The following is a 25,607-nucleotide window of genomic DNA, read 5'->3' on the forward strand; positions in this document are numbered from 1 at the left end:
TTTCTTTCTCTCTTGCTCTCTCTATGTCTCTCTCTCTCCCTCTCTCTTCCCCCTTCCTCTGCAGTGGCTCTGTTTTCTGTGCTGCCTGGTGCAGTGTAATTGGCTTTCATTAAGAGTGCATTGTGGAGCATAAGCATTGATGAGCGGTAAGCATTGTTGGCACATATCTCTGTTTGCTCATTGGCCTCTTATGAAGCTGTGCTTGAGTGATGGCGAATGGTCTGTGATTAGGGATGATAAATGTTTATATGAAGCCCCTCATCAAGTGTGTTTGTGTGTCATCGCACAGGATCAAGTCTCTTTGTGCACATCACATCTGTGCGTGTGTGTGTGTGTGTGTGTGTGTGTGTGCGTGCGTGCGTGTGTTTGTCTGTGTGTGTGTGTTTGTGTGTGTGTGTCTGTGTGTGTGTGTGCGTGTGCATGGCGTGTGTGTGTGTGCGTGTGTGTGTGTGTGTGTGTGTGTTTGTCTGAGTATGTGTGTGTGTGTGTGTGTGTGTGTGTGTGTGAGTGTGTGTGTGTGTGTGTGTCTGTGTGTTTGTGGTTGGTATAATTATCTTAGAACTCCTGTTTCCACGAGTGCACAGTAATACACACCGGTGTCTTTCAGCGTAATTATGACAACTTGAATGGATCATGGCCCTGTGAAATCAGTGTGTGTGTGTGTGTGTGTGTGTGTGTTTGTGTGTGTGTGTGTGTGTGTGTGTTTATGATGAGTTGAATAGAGTCAGGCTGTGTGAAATCAGGGTGTATTGTAGCAGATGGCTTGATGACAGCTTTCCACTCGTCTGTGAGGAGGCAGTCAAATCTCACGCTTGAATCTGCTAAGAGCTAATGAGAGAGCGGCAGAGGAGAGGGACAGAGAAGTAAGAATCATGTAACAAAAGACTTTATCACAAGTTATAGCTGGTTACACACACATGGACACCCCCCAACATATATCCACACTCAAAACAGCTCACACACACACATTAACCCATACAAAACTTCAAACTCACACATACACACATACACATACATAGAAATGGGGCCCCTCTCCCTCAACACACACGTATTTTTACGTGTACACACACACACACACACACACACACACACACACACACACACACACACACACACACACACACACACACACACACACACAAACACACAAACAGTGTAATCACAGCGGTTGCTTTGGAACATGGCCTGCCAAAACACAGAAACTGGCAAAATCAGGTACATGATTATGACAGTGGTTTGACACAGCTTTTCAATGGTGCTTCAGGGTAAAATGGGCTCTCTTCAAGTAATGAAGAGCACTGTTGCTGCTCATGGATGATTTTAAAAGCTAAATGACTTTCAGAGCATTTGGTCCGCAGATGACCTGTATTATATGCCACTGTGCGTTCCCATAGTTGAACTGCCAAAGCAGTGTGACTACAGCAGATCACCAGGTTGATTGGGGATAGAGACATAAGGTCTAAATGTATGTATATCAATAGACAAAACCTCTTTCCATCTTTGCATCTAAATATGTTGGTCTCCTTACTGATATACATAAAGATAATGTTTGTGTGAGGCGCGTGATTATGCTATTCCGCTGTGTTAATCCTGCTGTCTCCTCATATAACCAGACGGGTAAAGCCAGCACTGCATGAGATATTACACAGGCAGGGATTTATCAGCTAAGTGTGTTAATGAAACTCCCCGGCTGGATGAATAATTCAGACGGGTGAGATTGCGAGGGACACTGTTAGTGGCCAGTCTGTGGGATCTGATTGGAACTGAGTGAACGTGCATTCAGACAGAGAGATGGAGCCCAGAGGACTTGCATAGGCACTGTTCGTCCACGGTTAAAGGTTCCTACTCTGTTGGGCTTGCTAGCCAGTAAGGATGTATGGATGGCACCCAATGCTTATGAACACAATTCATGCCTGAAACTTCCTGAACAAATGGTGTGATGGAGGTCCCTCAGCTGGAACCTCCACTTATTATGAATTCGTCATGGAAATTATTTTTGCCATGAGTGGGAATATCCATTGTATCATTCACTGGGACATTCCTCCCTTTCATTTTCTGTAGCACAGTTTTTAATTCCACACTGGTTTCCACTTACCTCACAAAGGGTCCGTCCATCTACCAACATGGCTACCCTGAGGCACTTGTGATGTATTGTATAATGAGAGACCCCTGTGCAATCCCTGTGAAGATTCTCTGACTTTTCTGTCAGGGGGGACCAGACAGTGATAGAAGGATAAAAAAGTGTTAATGAGGATGAGAGGCAAGGGAGAGAGGGGTGTAGTGATTGAGGAGAGAAGGAAGGAAAAGAAAGGTCTGGGAAGAAGAAGAGAAGATGGGATGCAGAGAGATGGAATCACAATGAGAGAGAGATACAAACATAAAGCAAGTATAACAGATTTAAGAGATAAAGTGTGTGTGTAGGGGGGGGGAGCACATCAACACGGTGCAGTCATTTTCTGGCTTCATTGTCATGGTAACAGTAGGACGTTGTATTTTCCTGTTTGTCTGCCTGGGCTAAATTGAACCCTGGGATGCAGGAGGGTGTGGCCTCCACTCCACTTCTGCATTTGCGTCTGTATCTGCACAACCTGTTGACAAGAGCCCAGTCATTCAATAGGATTAATGGTGTTTGCATTTGCAGTCTAAGGCAGAAGCATTTGTTGTTATCCCCCTTGTTTACTTGACAGAGACCAGGCAGAATGAACACTATCTGCCTCATTTCGGATTTCTGATTTATATCTGTCATCTCCAGCGGGAGTCAAAGCTGTTTTTGTTTACCCATGATTCAAGGCAGCATGGGAATAAACAGCTAAATATTATTCCAGGCTAAACATGCAATGATATCCAAAAAGGTAATAAACAAACTGGACCTTTTCCATGACCTACACAGAGAAGGTCAACTTGGACGGTTTAAGGGTGATGTTGACTGCGGAATCTGGCTCTCTGCACAGAGACTTAAGCATAACATTGTGTGTGTGTGTGTGTGTGTGTGTGTGTGTGTGTGTGTGTGTGTGTGTGTGTGTGTTTGTGTGGGGGAGGGTGGGTGGTTGGGTGCGTGTGCGAGAGAGAGAGTGTGTTTTAGTTTGTGTGTGTGCGTGCGCACGTGAGAGAGAGAGAGAGAGAGAAAGAGAGAGAGAGGGAGAGAGAGAGAGAGTGTGTGTGTCTGTGTCTGTGTGTGTGTGTGTGTGTGTGTATGTGTGTGTGTGTATTTTTGTGTGTATAGCTGTGAGTATTGCTATTTCATTGCCTCTGCTTATTTTCATTTCCTTCTCTTATTGCCTCCAATAATTTTGAAATACCAGCCACCCTTGGCCATATTTCCTCTTTAACTAGAAAAGCAAACAGGAACTTCATGTTCCCTGTTCCATCCTTAAGCTCCGTAGCCCCCTCATAAGGTCAACCCAACCCTCTCTCCTCCAGTATGTACTTCACTCACAACCTAGCATGTCAAGAGCTCACATCTTCCTTAGGAGTTAGTGATCATCTGTGTGTTTATCATCTGTGTGTTTATCATCTCTTCTGTTTATGAACAGATGTGTACCAGTAACAATCTTTGTGTTCCTGTTTATGAACAGTTGGTAACCAATGAGCAGCTGTGGGTTTTAGCTTCTGTAGGGCCGTCATCCAATGATCAGCTGTGTTTTCCAGTTAATCACCTCTGAAACACACTCTCTCAGACACCCTCTCTCAGACACACTCTCTCAGACACACTCTCTGGTCACACACTCTCTGATACACTCTCTCAGACACACTCACTGATACATACTCTCTCAGACACACTCACTGATACACACTCTCTCAGACACACTCACTGATACACACACTCTCAGACACACTCACTGATACACACTCTCTCAGACACACTCTCTGATACACTCTCTCAGACACACTCACTGTTACACTCTCTCAGACACACTCACTGATACACACACTCTCAGACACACTCACTGATACACACTCTCTCAGACACACTCACTGATACACACACTCTCAGACACACTCACTGATACACACTCTCTCAGACACACTCTCTGATACACTCTCTCAGACACACTCACTGTTACACTCTCTCAGACACACTCACTGATACACACTCTCAGACACACTCTCTGATACACTCTCTCAGACACACTCACTGATACACACTCTCTCAGACACACTCTCTCAGACACTCTCAGACACACTCTCTCAGACACACTCTCTGATACACTCTTTCTGATGCACTCTCTGATACACACTCTCTGATACACTCTCTCTGATACACACTCTCTCAGACACACTCTCTCAGACACACTCTCTGATACACACTCTCTGATACACTCTCTCTGATACACACTCTCTCAGACACACTCTCTGATACACTCTCTCTGATACACACTCTCTGATACACTCTCTCTGATACACTCTCTCTGATACGCTCTCTCAGGCACACTCACTGTTACACTCTCTCAGACACACTCTCTGATACACACACTCTCAGACACACTCTCTGATACACTCTCTCAGACACACTCTGATACACTAGCATATAGGGGTTCAAGGGGCATAAAAAACAAACAAAAGAAAAACCTTAAACTCAGATGCCAGTGCAAACGGAGGTGTCTGAAGAGTGCATCTACAGGGCTCTTACAGGCTGTGGACTCCAGGACTTCCTATCTTCTACACCATGTGCTTAAACATGCATGAATATATTAATAATACTTACTTGAACACCTGTGGCCATGGCAGCACACACACAGACACACACACACACACACTTACAATCATGTACACTCGGCCTCTCCACTCCCCTCCAGGATAACCTCCTCTACTCTAGATCATGTACTTGGCATCCTAGCTCCTCCCATAGGACTCCTGGCCTTATCACTGAGAGTCCAGACACACAAACACACACACACATACACCTACTTTGCTATGATTGAAATGATTGCACAGGTGTGGAGCCAAATTTCCATGAATGTTAATAACCTATGAAGTATTAAGGGGATGATGGACAACTTTCTAGATTGCAGACACTGAATGGCTGCATTTTGTTGGATGATTGCATGTGCTTGAGTGTGTGTGTGTGTGTGTGTGTGTGTGTGTGTGTGTGTGTGTGTGTGTGTGTGTGTGTAGGCTAGATTGAAGAGCTGTGATTGCCCCAGACTGACAGCAGATGTGTGTGTAAATATGGTATGATGATGGGAGAAGAGAGGAGAACAGGGGAAAGGAGAGCAGAGGAGAAGAGAAGAGTGGAGGAGGGTAGAGGAGAGGAAAAGAGATGACAAGAGAGAAAAAGAGAGGAAAAACGAGGGCTGTGTGTGTGTGTGTATGCTCAAATGTAAGACTCATCACTCTAACCTGGTTAAAAGATTCATCACTCAGAAACACTCTCAGGAATGCAGGTCTCACCAGAAACTCATTTCCATATTGTTTAAAGGCTACTCTTAAGATGGATTCGGCAGATACACAGCATAATGTCTGCTCACCTTATGGCTATTCACGTAATGCTTTACAGTGCAGATTAAAATTAGAAAGGAAAGAACATTTGAAACAATTGGGCCTCAGAACTCAATGTAGATATCAGTGCAGATAAATGAAGCATGTGGAAACAGTACGTGTCAGCTGAATGAAGAAGTGAACAGAAATATGGGGTGAAACAGTGCGAGAGAGAGATCGGAAGTGAGATAATGTGTAACATGTTTCTCTCTTTCTTTCTCTCTCTCTCTCTCTCTCTTTCTGTCTCTATTTCTGTTTCTGTCTCTGTCAGATGCACACTGTTTCTGATAGCTTCTCTATTGAGCCGCTGTTGCCTGTCGGCCTCACTTTCGTCGCCACTTTGCCCCACTGTACCTCTATTGTAGAGTGTGTATGTTTGGCTCAGTCAAACACACAGTGAGTCAAAGCTGTCTCACAGAGATAACAACAGGTGTGTGTGTGTGTGTGTGTGTGTGTGTGTGTGTGTGTGTGTGTGTGTGTGTCTGAGAGTATGTTCGTGTAAGAGAGTGAATGTGTCTGTGGGTTTGTGGATATGTGCTTTTGTGTGTATGTGTGTGTGTGTGTGTCTATGTATGTGTGTGTGTGTGTGTGTGTGTGTGTTTGTGTGTGCGTGCGTGCGTCTGTCTGTCTGTCTGTCTGTCTGTCTGTCTCTCTGTCTCTCTGTCTCTCTGTCTCTCTCTCTGTCTGTCTGTGTGTTTAGGTGTGTGTGTGTGTCTGTGTGTGTGTGTGTACCAGAGGGAAAGGGGTAGTGAGAGGGTGGGAGTGAGGTTTCACAAATAAAAATAAAATGAAAGTTATAAATCCATGCTGGTGATCCAGAGAGCTCTGTTATCTTTCTCTCCACCCCTCTCTCTCTCTCTGTCTCCCTCTCTCCCTCTCTCGGTTGTTGAAGGCTGTGTCAAACAGTGAGTTTGGCTCTGAGATAACATTGTCTGTTACTGACAGTGACAGGCAGGGCTCCCCTTTTCCACTGTCCAGGGTCCTGAATCTTTATACACGGCTGTCCATGGTCCTGAATCTTTATACACGGCTGTCCATGGTCCTGAATCTTTATACACGGCTGTCCAAGGTCCTGAATCTTTATACACGGCTGTCCATGGTCCTGAATCTTTATACACGGCTGTCCAAGGTCCTGAATCTTTATACACGGCTGTCCAAGGTCCTGAAAGTGAGGTTGCTTCACTCTGCTCTTTCAGTGACACAAGGCCAAGGGAAGCTGCTTATCCTTCAGTAAAACCACCTCATACATTCACACCTGCTACCTTATTACCAGTGTTCCACAACTGTGATACTTAACCGTGACAGTCCACTGTCCTGAAAGCGATATTGCTTTTCCGGTGTGCTTTAGGCATAAGGACTCTCTTGTTCTTCTGTCAGTATATCCAACTCATACATTTCCATTTGCTCCATTAACATGAGTGGACCACAGCAGTGGTGCTTAACCCTGATGTGTTGGTGTCCAAGGCCCTGACTGAAGTGATCTTGAGTATCAATTTTTCAGTGACACAAAGCAGAGAGAATCTCCTGTTTGTGGACATGCTTTTCTTTCAGTAGAACCACCTCATCTTTTCACACTTGCTATATTATCAGCAGGGTTCCACAAGTGGTGGTTCCTTGTATTGTTTTTTAATAGTTTCTATAGTGTATGTTAGAGAAGCATATACTTCTATTATAGATCGCTTCCTCCACAAATAATACCTACCATGATGGAGATAAGTTTGCCTGTTAAAGCGCATATATATCATTAGACACTCTTAAATCACGGTAGTGTGCTGTTGCAGTTATAGAAAATCTGTTGATATTGAGCATCTCCTTCAGCGAATCTACCTCACACAAATGCACTTGCTACATATTCAGTAGTCTTAACTGGGCATGAGTCTAGGTAAATGTAATAAAAAACCTGCTGGTCTTGTTCTGTCTTTGTCTCCTGTGAAGTCTGTGCTGAGGGGTTGAAGTGTGGGACTGAGAAAGAGGAAATTATCTGGAAAACTGGACTATTTTGTAATCCTCTGGTTTAACAGTCAGTAAAAATCCCTTAAAAATCAGTTTAAAATCCCTTTTTTTATAAGACACAAAATGAAAATGACAATGTTGCTCTGCCTGACACCAAGGCTGAGGACCTCCCCGTCCTTCACTGTTGAAATGAGTCTGTCCTTCCCTCGCTCTGTCTCTGTCTCTTCTTTCATCTCTCTCTTGTCATCCCTCTCTCTTCATTTCTCTCTCTTCATCTCTCTCTCTCTCTTCGTCTCTCTGTCTTCGTCTCTCTCTCTTCGTGCTCTCTGCTCTCTGGCTGAGTCTTTTGTCTCTCTCTCATCCTCCGTACAGAACAGCGTCAGTCACGCAGACCAAAGTTATTCAGCCGCATTCAGGCATGGAGGCTCTGCTTCTTTCATTGCGAATGGATCAATTTAAACATTGATTTCCCACCTATTCTTGGTCTCTGAGTGTGTGTGCGTGTCTTTGAATTCACACATTTGTTTCTCATTACATTCTATAACAAAAGGTTTGAAAATCCATTTTCTCTCGCTATCAACAAGTCTCAGGTAATGTTTGAAAATCCATGAAGTCAATTAAAAGATAAACCAATATTCTGTCAAACACAAATCCCTCTGTCTCGCTTTCTCTCTCTCTCTCTCTCTCTCTCTCTCTCTCTCCCTCTTTCATGGGTGGGGTTTTATATCATTTTTAGAAGGCACTCTGTAATTGGCCACGCAGTGTTGCGATGTTGGGGGAAGTGTACTGTGGAAATGAACTGGGGATGGAGCCTTGTATTCGCCATAATTAACGAGGTCAGTGTTGCCTGATAACATCAGTGGTGACAGGCTGATTTAGCTTACAGATCCATTGCCAAAGCAGAGCCCAATCTCTATTTGATTTCATAGGAAACGCAGTGATAACGCTTGTCTGTCTTAATTTACTTCACTCTGTGTCCCTAGGAAAGCAGTTTCTCTGTACTGGTTTACTTTAGAGTAATATAAGAGTTTCCTGTAAAAGCCATTTTCATTACCTGCGCTCTTTCAGTGAGTACGCTTAGGTTACATACATATATATGGTCTTTTTACCTACAAAAATACATATACACAAATATGTATGCCACGAAGCCACACTCAAAAAAGTGAGTTGCTGAATCAAATAAATTTACTTATATTAAATGTATTTAACATTTCTGAGTTTGGTTTTAAAATCTAGTCCACTTTAGTAAGTCTAACTTAAAGTGAAAGCTTTTTAAAGCAAAAGAAGCCAGCTGAGTTAATTCAACATAACACTGTTGAGTGAATGGCACAATCACCTCTATACAAGAATGTCCTAGATGGGTTTCTGTAGGTCTTACATTGCACATGCTCAGAAGCTGACTCCATTTTGAGTGTGATGCTGTGTTCAAATTAATGTGCTTGAGGTCACAGCCTTACCCAGCTGGTATATTTTATTCTGTGATGTTGAAATATTTGTGCATTGTTTAAGAGTGATATTGCTGGTCCTACTGTATTTGTAATAAATAATATTATAGAACCAAGGTATGGCATGGTGGCTCAGGTGCTTGCACTGCCGCCTCACAGCAAGAAGGTCATGGGTTCAATTCCTGCATGGGACACTGTTGGTTCGAGGGGCAGGTCCTCCCCAGACCCTCAGTGCTCAGGTGGGCTACGTACCTCCCGGGCCTTTCTGTGTGGAGTTTACATGTTCTCCCAGTGTCCACAAGGACCCCAACAGCACACTCTCCTATCAATCCCTAACCAAGATGGACGACTCACTTGGTCCCCAGGCGCTTAAAAGCTGGCCACTGCTCCTGGGGTACTGGAGGAAGGACAGTCCAGGATGGGAAAATGCAGAAGGCACTTAAAAGCTGGCCACTGCTCCTGGGGTACTGGAGGAAGGACAGTCCAGGATGGGAAAATGCAGAAGGCGCTTAAAAGCTGGCCACTGCTCCTGGGGTCCTTGAGGAAGGACAGTCCAGGATGGGAAAATGCAGAAGTCAAATTCACAGCGACGTGTGTCTGTGTGTGATTGTGTGTCTGGTCATCTACTATATGCACGTGTGCAACATTGTGCAACAATAAACTGACTGAAGTCAGCCTTGTTGTTTGTTGACATAAATAGGCTTTATAACAATGAAAACCATTTAGGTACTGATTATTCAATTCAGTTGAGTTAGAATTACAAGTGAGTTAGGTCAGTGTAATGAAGGTCTGTTTAGTCAGATGAACACTGCCTGATCAATTATGGCTAACTTGACCAAATAATGTTGAAATAATATTTACAGTCTTAATACAGTCTTGTTGGTTTCACATAAGTTAGTTATTTCCTCTGTAATTATAGTATTACATTAGTTTGAACAAAACTCAGTTAGGTGGAAAACATTGACATAACAATTGTAATTTGAACAACTTATTTTTTTGAGTGCACGGTCTGTGTTAGTGTAGCTGTTTGCTACTACGTATGTATGGAATTATGTGGGCATTTGAAAGAGAAATAGTCATCTTTGTGAGTGTGTGTGTGTGTGTGTTTCTTTCTGTGGTGATTAAATGCAGACTATGCTTCAGAAATAATTGCACAGGCTCGTTCACTCATGAGCATGCTTAGAAAATATCAGCGAGATGTCTAGCCCCGGCTTTCCAAAGTAAAATTACTTTGTGATAAGTGAGAAGAAAGTTAGCAAAAGAGAGCGAGAAAGAGAGAGAGAGAGAGAGATCGGAGGAAAAAGAGAGAGGGAAACAGAAAAAGAGGAAATGACAAAGAGAGAGAGAGAGCGAGAGAGAGAGGAGAAAAGAGAGGGAGGAACAGAAAAAGAGGGAATGACAGAAAGAGAGAGAGAGAGAGAAAGCAGAGGTGTGTGTGATTCCCCTGCAGGTTTTTTTGCTGCTTATTAATGTGGGATAAAGCATCATGCACACGGCGGCCTCATGGTGATCCATCTCCTGCAGCTGTCGGCTCAACTAACCCCATTGCCCCATCCCCGTGGTTGCACACACACACACACACACACACACACACACGCACACACACACACACACACACACACACACACACACACACACAGCAGAACCAGGCCAAAACCATCCACTCAATCAGCTGATGTGTATGTGCGTGCATGCGTGCGTGCGTAGAAATTCAGTTCTGAGTGTCTTTGCTTCATTGCTAGAGGTTTCACACTCCTGCACACACACACAGCAGCTGGGCTCTACATCGAGGACCATAGCTAGATCTTGGAGAAATACACCCCAGTGAGCTGATGTGTGTGTGTGTGTGTGTGTGTGTGTGTGTGTGTCTGTGTGTGTGTGTGTGTGTCTGTGTAGAAACTCATTACTGAGTGTGTGTGTGTGTGTGTTTGTATTTTATGGGGGTCAGTAGGGACAGGGAAAGGGTGAAATGGGATAAGAAAATTGAAGCAGTAGCGGTGATGATTGCAGACCAGCCATATAGTGTCATCTTATTATTTAACACTTCTCTCCTGTCCTTTCTCCTCTCTTCACTGCTCTCCTCTTCTCCAGTACCCCCATCCTGTTCTCTTCTGTCCTTTCTCCTCTTCTCTGCTCTGCTCTCCTTTCCTCTCCTCACCTCATTTATCTTTTTTGTCTGTTCACATAAATCACTCATCTCTTCTCTCCTTGTCTCCTTTTCTCTCTGCTCCTTCCCTTTCCTCATCTCCTCATCTCCTCTTCTCCCCTCTCCCCTATCGTCTCCTCTGCTCTCATCTGCTCTCCTATTTTCCTCTCCTCTTCTCCTCTCTTCTCTCCTCTCCCCTCTTCCCTCTCCTCATCTTCTCTCCTCTCTCCTCTCTCCTCTTCACTCTCCTCTCCCCTCCCCTCATCTCTTCTCTTCTCCCCTCTCCCTCTCCCCTCCCCTCATCTCCTCCCCTCTCCCCTCCCCTCATATCCTTTCCTCTCCCCTCCTGCTGCCCTCGCCTTCCTTTTTGTCCATTTGTCCCTCTGGGGAAACAAGGCTATTATCAGACAATATGTCTTTGTTTTTCGCCCTAGTGACTGCACACACCACACGCACACGCACACGCACATGCACACACACACACAGACACAGACACAGACACAGACACAGACACCAACACACACACACACACACACACACACACACACACACTTACACACACACACAAACATGCCTCAGACCATTAGAAATGTTACTGCTTGTGTGTGTGTGTGTGTGTGTGTGTGTCGGTCCTTGACGTCGCTCATTTTGTCCTGTTCAACCTGCAAACATTGTTATCCTACATTGTTATGTTCAAGCCAGAATGACCCTTGGCATTTCAGTACGAATGCATACTTAACATCAAGGTCGATTCCAAACATACAACACTAGTGCATTCCAGTATGTTGGCCCTTGCACTTAGAAACACCCACTGTGCATAGACAGACAAACACCGCACCCCCCCCACACACACACACACACACACATGAAGAAACACACATTCCTCACACACACATTCCACACTGGCACCACTTTGATCGAATCCCTGCTTCATCACACAGTGAGGCTTAGTATCGACAGCATGTGCCTTCTGAGTTTGTGCGTAGGTGTGTGTATGTGTACCTGTTTATGTGTGTGTGTGTGTGTGTGTGTGTGTGTGTGTGTGTGTGTGTGTGTGTGTGTGTGTGTACCTGTAAATATGCCTGTGTGTGTGTGTGTTTTGATTGTCTGCCTCGAGTGAACTCACAGAGGTTGAGGAGATAAGAGATGGCTGATGCCGCTCCCCCATACTCGCTCGGCTCAAGCTGTCTGTGCTTGTCTGGAATCCTAGCAACCAGTAACCCTTAGGGACCTGGAATAACAAGACCACTGCTCCCTCCACATGGATGGAGAAAGTCACCACAGCACTAGTGGTGCAAAAGTCCGGTACTACTCTGTGTGTGTGTGTGTGTGTGTGTGTGTGTGTGTGTGAGTGTGTGTGTGTGTGTGTGTGTGTGTGTGTGTGTGTGTGTGTGTGTGTGTGTGTGTGTGTGTGTGTGTGTGTGTGTGTGTGTGTGTGTGTGTGTGTGTGTGTGTTTATATTTCTTTATTTGTGTTTACCTGTGCTTAAGAGAGACAGATGACAGAGAGTCCCTCTGAGCTACAAGTCACCCACTGCAAAGATAAACACACACACACACACATATACAGGCACCTCCAGAACCTCCATTCCTCCCATAGAGCTTCTGTCTTGTGTCTAACAAAACAAAAAACATTGCCACTCTGACTTGAGTGTATTACCAACCTCACCTTTCCTCACGACTAAGCGTGTGTGTTTGTGTGAGAGATAAAGGGATGTTTAGTGCATGGTGGTTATTTGTAGGTGTGTGTGTTTCAGAGAGAAAGAGAGAGATGTTTGTGTGTGTGCATGCATGACAGAGAAAGGGAGAAGATGTTCTTGTGTTATGCTTGTCAGAGAGTGAATGTGTGTGTGTGTCTGTGTGCATGCATGAAAGCGAGATAGATTTTCTTGTGTACGTGGTCATTTGTAAGTGTGTGTGTGTTTGATGTGTGTGTGCTTTGTAAGTGCGTCATTTGACTTGCAGTAGAGAGTGCTTGTTTGAAAAATCTGTGGGGCTGAGTAGAGTCAGATCTTTCGCTCATTGGCTGAGAAGAGTCAGGTCTCCTTCTCATTGGCTGAGCGGAGCCAGGTCTCTCTCTCATTGGCTGAGTGGAGTCAGGTCTCTCTCTCATTTGCTGAGTGGAGTCAGGTCTTTCTCTCATTGGCTGAGTGGAGTTAAGTCTCTCTCTCATTGGCTGAGTGGAGTTAAGTCTCTCTCTCATTGGCTGAGTGGAGTCAGGTCTCTCTCTCATTGGCTGAGTGGAGTCAGGTCTCTCTCATTGGCTGATAATTGAAGACTTCCCTCCTGGCTGGTGTAACATCGTAACCAACTAATGATGTGTGCCGTTCAGGCCTACCTTACTGTCTCTCTCTGAAGGCCAATTTACAGTCCAAGTGTTTCTCAACAAAAAATGACATAAAAGACCCAAGACTGTCCCACTAACCCAGTGCCATTATTTGACAACAAACAAGAATAAAATATATGATAAACCAACATGAATTAATTAGGGCTGGGCAACGATTAAAATTTTTAATCGCGATTAATCGCATGATTTCCCTGATCAGTGGCGGTTTTAGACACGGGCCACCCGGGCGGTGGACCGGGGCGGCACTTTTTCAGGTCACAGGTCACGTGAGGGGCAGCACGACCAAGTAAATAAATCAATAATAATCTGCGCCTCGAAGCGGTTTTCTATTATCTATCATATCACTGTGTGGGGTATTGGCGAATTGGCACCCCCTGCGGCTGCAGGCGCTCCTGCTTGCGCCCCTGCTTGCTAAGAAGGTGCCATATGTGTGAAAACGTGGAAGGGGAGGGAGCGCGGGGGAAAAGTTAACCTCTGGGACTCCCAACTGGAACAGACAAGTGGGGGGACGGGGGGATCCACTGTAGGCTATAGAGCAATACTCTAATACAATTAGTGGGCGCAAGTTACTCACACCTCGACTTTCTTGCAAAAAACGCACATTCATAATATTATAATTACAGACCTATAATTCCTGCACGTTTTTTGTTTTTCTGAATTGTGTGAAATGGCTTATACAAATAGGTAATACTGAACAATTATGTGTCACCAAGGGCAAGGTGAATTGGTTTAGTCTTAACTTCTGTACGAGTGAAAGTTTTGGGGGATGGAGAATGTGTTGATTGTCGAGTGCAAAATAGTCACAGAGATAGATAGGAAAAGGCAAAAATCCGTCAGGTGCCCAATTTCGGAAAAAAAAGAAAAGAAGAAGAGGAGAAACGAGCAAAACATAAAGGTATGCCACTATGCTCTCTCTGTTTGATTACGGTAGCCTATCCATGAAGTGATGAAGGGCTAATGTTAATTGGTGGTAGGCTATAACTCTTACATTTGTTAGCTATTCTGCTGCTTATGATTATACAACAATAAATCGGTTTTAACTCAACAAACACGAGATCTAATTTCGCGATAAGACTGTGCTTTGCAACAAAACTGTTACACGTTCAGTTTTAGGTTCAACATTGACGTTGGACCGTGTAATTAGCCAACGGAATGTTCATATCTTCTCTAGGCAGTTTCAAAGACGGAACATTTGCCATTTGCTTTCGTGACAAAGTATAGTTTACCAGTAATAAGTTGAAGTGTGGCATGCATAAAATTCTAGGCAGTAACCAAGCAGCTAATTGTTCCTCCCTGAAAGAAGTTAATATAGCGTTTAATGACAGATACTTAGCATGTAGGCAGTAAGGGCTAATATATATATATATTGGGGGGGGCGTTTGGGAGGGGGTCTCGCCCGGGGCGTATTTCCATGTAGAACCGCCACTGTCCCTGATTAATCACGATTAATCGCATCATGTAATTTTGTATACGCAAAATCCGACAATGAATTCAAAAGCAGTGTACAGTGCACATTAATGTTATCCTGTTCATTATGAAAAAGAAAAAAAACTGGCCACAAAATCCTGAGCCACAATCATATCATTAAAACAGGCAATTTCTGAGGTAACAGCAGAAACATTTTACTTTCATCAGGGAGCAGCATAACCAGTCTATATTCAGTACCAAATGTCCCTGTTAGAGTGAGAAACCAGAAAACACTTTCAGTGCAGTTTGTTAATTCCTAGAACTCGACACTGTCATTTTAAATGTACTGCCATATGAACTAAAGTGCCATTGCATTTGTTGTGCAAACACTTAACATCAGCATTGGTATCTAGTACCAGTTACTACTACAGTTTAAACTAAAATGTAATAATTCAAATTATTTTATTATATTAGTAATATTCCTATTTTAAAAGTATACATATATCTCATGTTGCCATTCTGTATGCTGAGTATAATGATTTAACATAAATTACATAAATATCTTGTGCATGTGAACATTCATTGCACCTATCTGTTATTTTTAATTTTATTTTCATATGAAAACCCATGGTTATAATTAAAATTAAATATAAAAGTTAGCAGTGTCATAACTACATTTCTGACGTTTATAACAAACCAAACCGCTACAAAATCGGTTGAAAATTGAGCAAGTTATCATTATTTAAAAAGTACATGTACCACTACCAACACAATGTTACGTGAGCGAGCTGACTGTGGCAAGATGGCCGCCAAGTGCGGACGTTCAAATCCGTTGGCCGGCAACGCGACGAGAGATCTGTATATATATGTCTATGGTTTATCCGTTTCCGGTTTTGCGGCAGACTTTTGCAAAATAAAAGCCTTTGAGCAAAATAATAAAACCTGCGTTAACGCGCGATAAAATAATTGTCTGCGTTAAATAATTGATGAATTAACGCAAGATTAACGAGTTAACTTGCCCAGCCCTAGAATTAATGCATTGGTTCGTTGATTCATTAAGCTTCACATTTAGATACACTCCTCTTATTTCCTGCAGACTTTCACTGTCTCTCTCTCTCTCTCTCTCTCTCTCTCTCTCTCTCTCTCCCTCTCCCTCATTTTCTCCCTCAATATCTCTTGAGTGCTTGTTTGAAGAATCTGTGTGGCTGAGTGGAGTCAGGTCTTTGAGTGGAGTCAGGTCTTTCTCTCATTGGCTGAGTGGAGTCAGGTCTCCTTCTCATTGGCTGAGTGGAGCCAGGTCTCTCTCTCATTGGCTGAGTGGAGTCAGGTCTCCTTCTCATTGGCTGAGTGGAGTCAGGTCTCTATCTCATTGGCTGAGTGGAGTCAGGTCTCTGTCATTGGCTGAGTGGAGTCTGGTCTTTCTCTCATTGGCTAAACAAAAAGTGCCATTACTTGACAACAAACAAGAATAAAAAATATGATAAACAAACATGAATTAATTAATTGGTTCCTTGATTAATTAAGCCTCAAATGTATACACTCCTAATTTCCTGCAGACTTTCACTGTCTTTCTCCATCCGTCATTTTCTCTCACTCTCTCTTTCATGCTCTCTCTCCTTCTCCCTCATTTTCTCCCTCAGTCTCCCTTTCCATCTCCTCTCTCTTTCTCTTTCTCTCATAGCGAGTGTGTATGTGTGCTTTTGTGTTTGTGGCCACCTTTTCACTGTGCTTGCATCATCACGTGAGTGTGTTTGATGTGTAAAATGATCCTCCCTAACAAGGCTCTCACCCGAGCAGACAGCCTCGGCTCTAATTGCTGCAGCGATAGCTAAAGCAGAGGGAGCAGAGGGTTTCCTTGGCTAATGTCACCAGGAAATGACTTAATTGGGGATTCCATGTCTCCAGATCAAAAGGGGAAAACTCTTTTTTCCTATTCTCCTCATTAATACCAGATGCTTACACACACAAACATGCACAAATTGGTTGTTGGCTGAGCAAGCTCTGGGTTTGGCGGTTTATCTTGCCTGATCTACCGCTTTCTGGCAGCGTTGACATCAGCAACACACAGGAGAAGAGTAAATACCTCAAAGACCCCCCACCCCACACACACACACACACACACACACGCACACACGCGCACACACGCACACACGCACACACACACACACACACACACACACACACACACACACACACACACATATACACATACACACACACACACACATACACACGTCACACGAAAGGACAACACAGAGCCTCAAATTTGGCATTTGGCTCTCAAAGGCAAATCAGCAGCAGTTTTTTTCATCCAATCAGATTTCCTGTCTCCCGCTTCACACACACACACACACACACACACACACACACACACACACACACACACACACACACACACACACACACACACACACACACACACACAGGGCTGCAGGGATCTATGGGAATGATCAAACAAGGGGATCTAAACATGCTTAGAACATTTATTCTTCTGTACCATCTTCAGAGGCCTCAGGCCTTGCTAATGAAAGCGTAAACCCCTGGAGGAAAATCATTTTTTTATTTTTGTTTTTGTTGTACATATCTCTCCCTCTGTACACACAACACTGTTTTTACTCTACAACACTTAGTATGGACAAAGAGAATAGAACAAAAACAAGGAGAGCTTTACATCAGCAGTGCATGCATCGTGTTGGTTACTACGGTAACATTTCAATCAGGCACTAATTTCAGTCGGTTCATCTGTTCTCTTGTAAGTCACATCCATCAGCCATCTAGAGGCCTGGGTCCGTGCGCCTGGAGTGGAGGAGCTCTAAGCAGTAAGGCCCAGTAAGGCCCAGTAAGGAAGCAATAATGTACTGCTGACAGCTCCTTTGCCTCCCCCTCACCTTTAAAGCACCCTGCCGCTGTGGACCATCTCTGGCCTGATTACATGATGGCTAATCTCTTCAGCTCACTTAGACACACTCCACACACCTAATCACACATGCACACACACACACTCACACACACACACACACACACACACACACACACACACGCGCACACACACACACACACACACACACACACACACACACACACACACACACGTACATGCACAAGCACGTGCAGACATTAGCATTTGGGCACTAAAGGCGGCTGCTTGCTTCAGCGTTGGGGTTAATTGTTGCGCAAAATTTACTCAGTGCAGTTCATGCTCCCAAAGGTTGCGCGTGTTGTCATGAGCCTGCCATTTGCTTGGCAGATAGAAAGCTGTTTCCCTAACAGAAAGTCTGAAGCTTGAAGTTCTTTTCAAACCTTTGCTTGGGTAGCACTGTTAAACTGAGCAGACATGCAGACTACATTTTAGTAATCTCATCAGGTAGCATTCGTTTTCTAAAAACAATCACATAGTATTGCATGTTTTGCTGTGGTAGAAAATACGTTCTTAATTAGCTTAATGCTAACGTATATGGGGAATCCTGTAGAGACCGCGCTAGGTATTAGCATCAATTAATTCACGTTAATGTTTTTGTATGAGCCTGACATTTGCTCTGCAGATAGATAACAGGTTCCCTAACAGAAAGTCTGAAGCTTGAAGTTCTTTTCAAACCTTTACTTGGGAAGCACTGTAAAACTGAGTAGACATGCAGAATATTTTAGTAACCTCATCTCGTAACATTCGTTGATAGAATGCAGGCTGCGAGGCTCGCGTAAGACCTTACGTAAAAAATGACGCAAGTCTAGAAAAAGGGGCCGACGCACGCAAGACGTGCGCTTACGCTTACGTTCCCGAGCATAAATCAGCCTTTAGTCTCCTTCTCTTACAGGGGGGCAGGTATGTGGAGACAGGTAGTGGGTCTGTGTGTCCGTGGTAACAGAATGGTCGGTTCATTACAGGGCCATTACCTCAATGCTGTGGGGGCCGGTTGGGGGGGGGGGGTTGAGTTGGGCTTGTCTTATGGTGCAGCTGTGTGTGTGTGTGTGTGGTTTGGGGGATGTCCAGGGACCTCCTCGGCTTGTCTTCACATCCTGACCAGAGTGGATTCAGTCAGTGCTGTATCTGTGGCTGTGTCTGTCTCTGCTCTCTGTTTTAGATTATCACATCTGTTTATCAATTGTATCAGAAATGTTTGTAAAAGAAGTGACAGGATTTGAATCCTAAAGACCTCATGGATTTGAACTCACTTCCTGATCAGATACCTAAACAAATGCTGTGCATTTCTCTCTATCCTTACTGTTACATCATAGTCGTTGTCATAGTCATAGAGGTTGACATGTGTTTGAAATGTAATTGTAATTGTTAATGTATGTATGTATGTATGTATGTATGTATGTATGTATGTATGTATGTATGTATGTATGTATGTATGTATGTATGTATGTATGTATGTATGTATGTATGTATGTATGTATGTAGGGATGTAGGGATGTAGGGATGTATGTAGGGATGTGTGTAGGGATGTGTGTATGTATGTATATGTATGTTAACTATAAGTCCATAAAATATATAAATATACATAGAAATACTTTAAAACCCTGGAATGCATAGTCATTGTCCAGATGTTTCTCAGTAATAACACATTTATATATGATTGGTGGTTTGCATGTTCAGTTCTGGGACCTGCTGGGTTAGCCCTTACTTCCTGCCCAGAGAAACCACACAGACCCAGGACATTTGTTTGTTCTGGCAAATGAGCTGTCTATATTGCGTCTGTGCAACAAACAATTGTATTACATATGTTGTTGATGGTAATATATGTATAATAACATTTAATAAGACATTAATATATCATATATGGCCTTTTTTATTTTTTAAATATTTGTCACTCAAAACATAATTGGTGTACATCTCTGTGCAGAGAAAGATACTTGGTGAGCTGTTGACATTGTGATGATATTTAACATTGCAATGACTTACATATTGACATTGTGATGATACTTAACATTGTGTTGATACTTCAAACCCAAGCACAGGCTCGTCCACATGGCACCAGAGCTGCATAGAGTATTGTGTGTTAATGGCCACACTCTGCATGAAGTTGTGTGTGTGTGTGTGTGTGTGTGTGTGTGTGTGTTTGTGAGAGAGTGGTGTGTGATGTGATGCACTGGTCACATGATACTCGTGGCCCTGAATGGCACTCTGGGCTGGTTTCAAATGGATGCACACACTGAACGAAAGCCTAATGAGTACTCGTGGGTAATAATTGGCTGATAATTAAACAAGTGAATAATTAGCTTGACGAGTTCCCTGTGTGTAATTAGCTGCATGCTTGTTAGCTTATGACCACACCTTCATTGCCTTGATCCTCTTGGTCTGCTCAACCATACTTTGGGTGTGCTGCTGTGAGGTGTGTGTGTGTGTGTTTGTTGGTGAGAATGAGTGTGTGCTCACATGTTTGTGTGTCTTAGCAGGTGTGAAGTGTGTGTGTAATTATAAGGTGTGTGCGCGTGTTAATTGCTTTCTCTTGTGTATGTTCGTGTACATGTGAGTGTGTGTGAGTACTTTGGGTTGTCAGCAAACAGATCCCCTTCTTAAATGTCTCTCAGACACACACACATACACACACACAGACACACTCACACATACACACATCGAGTAGATTAATGTCTTGAATAAAACTTCCTTTCTATCTGTTTTTCTGCCTCCTCCCCCTCGAATGTCTGTCGTTTCCCTCTCTCAAATGTTTTTGTCTCCCTTTCTCTCTCTTTTTCTCTCTGTCCTTCAGAGGGTCCAGTAATCTGGAGGATGTTGTCCTACCCCCCTACTCGGCGGGCACTGATTGTGGGTTGCGGCCTTCAGATGTTCCAACAGCTTGCAGGCATCAACACCGTCATGTAAGTGTTGCTCTCCTTCAAGCCCGTGTGTGTATGTGTTCATCTCTCTCTCTTGTACTCAGCCACTGTGTGTGTGTGTGTGTGTGTGTGTGTGTGTGTGTGTGTGTGTGTGTCTGTGTGTCTGTGTGTGTGTGTGTGTGTTCATCTCGCTCTCTTGTACTGTGTGGCCACTGTGTGTATGTCCTTCACAGAGCCCTACAGTGCGGGATTTATGGCGTGGTCCCACTACTTGATACACGAGACACTTTCAGTTGCGTAACAGAAACCTACTAAAAGAGCTCAGTTTAGCACACAGGGTTGCGATACGTCACAGCACCAAGCACTGAGCTGAGGAGACTGGCCAACGCCCCGGTGTAACATGCCAAAGTATACCCCCAGTCCAGACTATACCTGGGGTTAAAGGAGCCTAGGCTAGATTGTACCCTGGGTTTATCATGGCCTAGGCCAAATTATACTCCGATAGGCCAATTCATAACCCCTCAGGCCAGATTATACCTCTATAATATCAGTAGTGTTTAGTGACAAGAATTACTTAATTTTTCAACATTTTATTGGGGGTTCAGCTTTGTCAGGTAAGTTAAGTGAGAAAGCTAACTGATTTAAATCTTAAAACTCTAAATCATAGACTTGTATTACTTCAACCAGAAAAAATATATGACTTCCACAAAGATCAGCCATACTACATCCTGAAAGTTCTAAGACTAGCAAGTCCTCACTACAATATAAATGTTCAAAGTTAAACACTGATAACAACATCATCTAACGTCTCTTGCATGTCTTGGCATCTCAGGGAGTGGAGGAGGGATACAGAACCTGGACATTCAACCGAGTATATTAAGAATGTACTGCACTAGGCGCATGCAAGTTTCGAAAAAATTATTAATACAATTTTCTATTGTCCGTTGGACCCACAGTCGACCCATAGCCATCAATCTGCTAGCATGTTCTGACAACACCCGTACTTCTTTAGATTTCAGGGAAATTTCCCCCTTATGTAAAACATATTTTTGAATGTAAAAATATTGGTTGGAGAAATAGAAGGGGGGCAAAAAAACAGTTTTTGGCGCCCCCCTCTAGTTGGCGCTTTAGGCAACAGCCTTTGTCGCCTATAGAAAGGACTGGCCCTGCCTGGAGGGGTAAACTGACCAAGGCTATTTTACAACCCCGGTGTAACAGGCCATAGTATACCCCCGGCCCGGACTATACCTGGGGTAAAAGGGGCCTAGGCTAGATTATACCCCGGGTATATTTAGGGTATATTATATTTTATAACACGGGTAGATGAAATCAAGCTTTCTGAGAGTGAGTTCCGGGGTGTGCTTTAATTAGCGATATAGTAACTGTACGACCTGTTTACATTTACCTGAGCGTTCCATATCAGTGCGCACTCAAAAAAAAAAAAATCGAACCAAGATGGCGGAGTGTTTTGAGCCTGTTAGTGGGAAATATTGTATGTGAATTAAACTATCTACACGACTTTTTATATGTCTACATTGACTCGGTTAGTTGTTAATGTGCTACACGAATGTTGTAGACTAGAGTATTGTAGGTCTTGACTGAAGCTCTCGAATATTAGTTGTAGGTTGTTGCTAACGCTTAGACGAAAAATCCATTGAAACACATAGTAGCTAGCTAGCCTCGCTGCTAATAAGTATAACGTTGCTCTCACACGCCTCCCTCAGAGTTAGTGGCGATATCCAAATCAATATAAACAAATATTAAAAGTTGAAAGTGTCCCATTGTCGATTTTGTTATTTTAATGGCAACTTTATAAAATGAGCAATGTGAATGAATAAAATGGTGCGAGATCAATGTCGATCTCCTAGCTAATCATCAACAAACTTGGTTCTAGGCTAACAGACGTGACATTCCTTCCCAATGCTGTTTGTCTGTTGCATAGCAACAGCCACACAAAGGGGGACTATTTTATCTAGACTACTGAAATCCGATACACAATGTTTGGTGGCTAGAACTTTTTTGTGCTGAAAGGCAGCTTACTGTTTATAATTTAATTTTACTTAATATTTATAAAGTCGCTGGCAACCGTGTTATAAAAGCAATAAGGTACTCGAGTCAGTACTGTATCGTCAATAATGTACTTGTTCGAGGGTTTGCCGGCCCTCCGCTTCGCGTCGGGCCTAACAACACCCTCAAACAAGTACATTATTGACGATACAGTACTGCCTCTTGAACCTTATTGCTTAATTAAACCCCCTGGGTATAGTTTGGCCTAGGATAGTTTAACCCCTGGGGTATACTCTGGCCTGGAGGGGTATAGTATGGCCTAGGCTATTTTACACCCCCGGGTATAGTTTGGCCTAGGACAGTTTATCTCTGGGGTTACTCTGGCCTGGGCCAAAGTATACCCAGGTTTAATCTAGCTAGGGCCAAAGAATACCCAGGTTTAATATGGGCGGGGGTCAATTTGGCCTGTTACACCTGGTCTCAGAGTCAGGTTAAATGACAGATCAGTGTCAGTGAGGAGGCAAATAGCATGGCAGGGATCCAAGAAACCTGTGTTTTAGTTTGCCTATGAAATCTTAATTCCATCTACGACCCAGTTGATTTCATCATTAGGTTAGGCTAATAGCAGGAAGCGGGAGACAGGAAATCTGATTGGATGAAAAAAACTGCTGCTGATTTGCCTTTGAGAGCCAAAATGTAGGCTCTGTGTTGTCCTTTCGTGTGTATGTGTGTGTGTGTGTGTGTGTGTGTGTGTGTGTGTGTGTGTGTGTGTGTGTGTGTGTGTGTGTGTGTGTGTGTGTGTGTGTGTGTGTGTGTGTGTGGAGTGTGTGTCTTGTGGCGATCCCCTCTATCTTTAGTGGGTGCGGCCTCTCCAGGCCCATATCAGCTCTATTTGCTCAGATCCTCTAGTCTACAGAGTTTAACTATTTTTCCAGCACTGTAAACAATCTCGGGGTATGTGCAGTTGCTAGGCAACTCAGCCGCTTGAAGTACGGCCAAGCACTTTGGTGTGTGTGTGTGTTTATGTGTGTGACATGGGAGGGCAGGAGAAAAAATAGACAAGAAAAATGATGTGTGTGTGTGTCTGTCTGTCGGTTATTGTGTGTGTGTGCCTATGTGTGTGTAAGTGTTTACTTTGGCCAGCTGTCATTTTGCACCCTGACAGGTCTTGTCAGACAAGGAAGCAGGAGATGACAGACCCGATCAATCAAACCCAGATGTTAGATGGAAGCTGTGCGGATGCTATTATCGCACCTCTCCCTTCATCCACCTCGGTGGGGTGGACTCCACTTCCAAAAACACACACATTGACAAAAACACTGTAACATTTCCTCTCACTGACCGCTCAGTTGTAGAGTTGTAGTCTTGACAGTAATGTCCAAAGACTGCTGTTTTATTTTCTATACATCTGAAATGTGTTAATGGGAAAATCTCTGTCAATATTTGTCTGTCATACATTACAGACCGCTTTTTAGATATGTGCATGGTGTCTTGCAAATATCTCAGTTGTTCTGCATAGGCTTTGATTCCTTGTGGCTGCACCATCCGGTAGAGAGAAGAGGTAAGCTTTAGGGAGCTGGGCTGAACACTAATTATCAGTGTATCATAGCTCTGTGTTGTGGGATTCAGCATTATGTTATCCGACTTGGGTTTTATGTCCTGATCCGGTTGCTGTGTAGATACTTAGCAGCCTGATAGTGAGAGTAAGAGTAAAAGTAAGAGTAAGAGTGAGAGTGAGAGTGAGAGTGAGAGTGAGAGTGAGAGTGAGAGTGAGTGTGAGTGTGAGTGTGAGAGTGAGTGTGAGTGTGAGTGTGAGAGTGAGAGTGAGAGTGAGAGTAAGAGTGAGAGTGAGAGTGAGAGTGAGAGATCATCAAGAGAGCATCAAGGCTGTGCTGTGCTGTGCTGGGTTGTGCTGTGCTGTGCTGTGTTGTGCTGTGCTGTGCTGTGCTGTGCTGTGCTGTGTTGTGCTGTGCTGTGCTGTGTTGTGTTGTGTTGTGTTGTGTTGTGTTGTGTTGTGCTGTGCTGTGCTGTGCTGTTTTCTGTTGTGTTGTCTTGTGTTGTGTTGTGTTTTGTTGTGCTGTGCTGTGCTGTGCTGTGCTGTGCTGTGCTGTGCTGTGCTGTGCTGTGCTGTGCTCTGCTCTGCTGTGCTGTGCTGTGCTCTGCTCTGCTGTGCTGTGCTGTGCTGCGCTGTGCTGTGCTGTGCTGTGCTGTGCTGTGCTGCGCTGTGCTGTGCTGTGCTGTGCTGTGCTGCGCTGTGCTGCGCTGTGCTGTGCTGTGCTGTGCTGTGCTGTGCTGTGTGCTGCGTTTTCTCTGTAGAGATCTCTGAGTGGTGTCAAATGTCAAACTCCCACACCAGCTGTCTGTGAGATGCCATCGTGGTTGAATAAGGCTGTCTGTCAGGCCAAGCGTGGCTGGCCCGGGGATGAGTTTGTCGATATCTCTCCGCTATGAAAGGCTCTCTGAGGGTCAGACTGATTTTATGCCAGTTTGAGACATTGATCGGTGTGGTGAGAAAGACACAGACGAAGACCCGGCCCAAAGCATATCTGTGCTCAGATATCTTCTCAGGCGCCTGCTGGTTGTGCCTTCTGTTTGCCTTCTGGATCAAGTCACATGATGTCCTTTACTGTAGCTCTCTGACATGGAAGGGCTGTTGTTCCACCAGTATGAATGCTCAATTCTATATTTTTCAGTTTTTCTTTATCGCTCTTTTTTCCATTTGAAATTTAATCATTCTATTACGGTACTCCTACTCTGGCTCTCTCTCACTCTGGATGAGCTGGTGTTCAACTAGTAGGAAACATAAGTGATTTTCTTCTAATCACTCTCTGTGTATGTTTTCAGTTTAAGGACAAGTGATCATTTGTTCTCTCCCTTCTCTCGCTCGCTTTGTTTTTTCATTTGGAAGCGAATGAGCACCGTCAGACCCGAGTGTGATCTGAGGGTCATAATGAGATTAGCCATTCTACTGTGATGCCACTATCAATTAACACTATTAAAGGTCAGCCGTGGCCTGTAGTGGCACACACACACACACACACACACAC

The 25,607-nt window shown here is 43.9% G+C and overlaps 1 protein-coding gene across 1 annotated transcript in view; it reads left to right on the forward strand.

Annotated features, from left to right (window-relative positions):
• The window catches only part of LOC308375114 (proton myo-inositol cotransporter-like), a gene marked incomplete at both ends in the record, with an annotated part of 76,264 nt that overhangs the window by 24,402 nt on the left and 26,255 nt on the right, over window positions 1–25,607 (forward strand). Inside the window, 1 exon segment of the mRNA XM_080851164.1 lies at window positions 20,487–20,595. Coding sequence (XP_080707290.1) covers window positions 20,487–20,595 — 109 coding nt within the window.

Source organism: Sprattus sprattus, assembly GCF_963457725.1.
Source record: "Sprattus sprattus genome assembly, chromosome: 14".
Taxonomy (NCBI): Eukaryota; Metazoa; Chordata; class Actinopteri; order Clupeiformes; family Clupeidae; genus Sprattus; species Sprattus sprattus.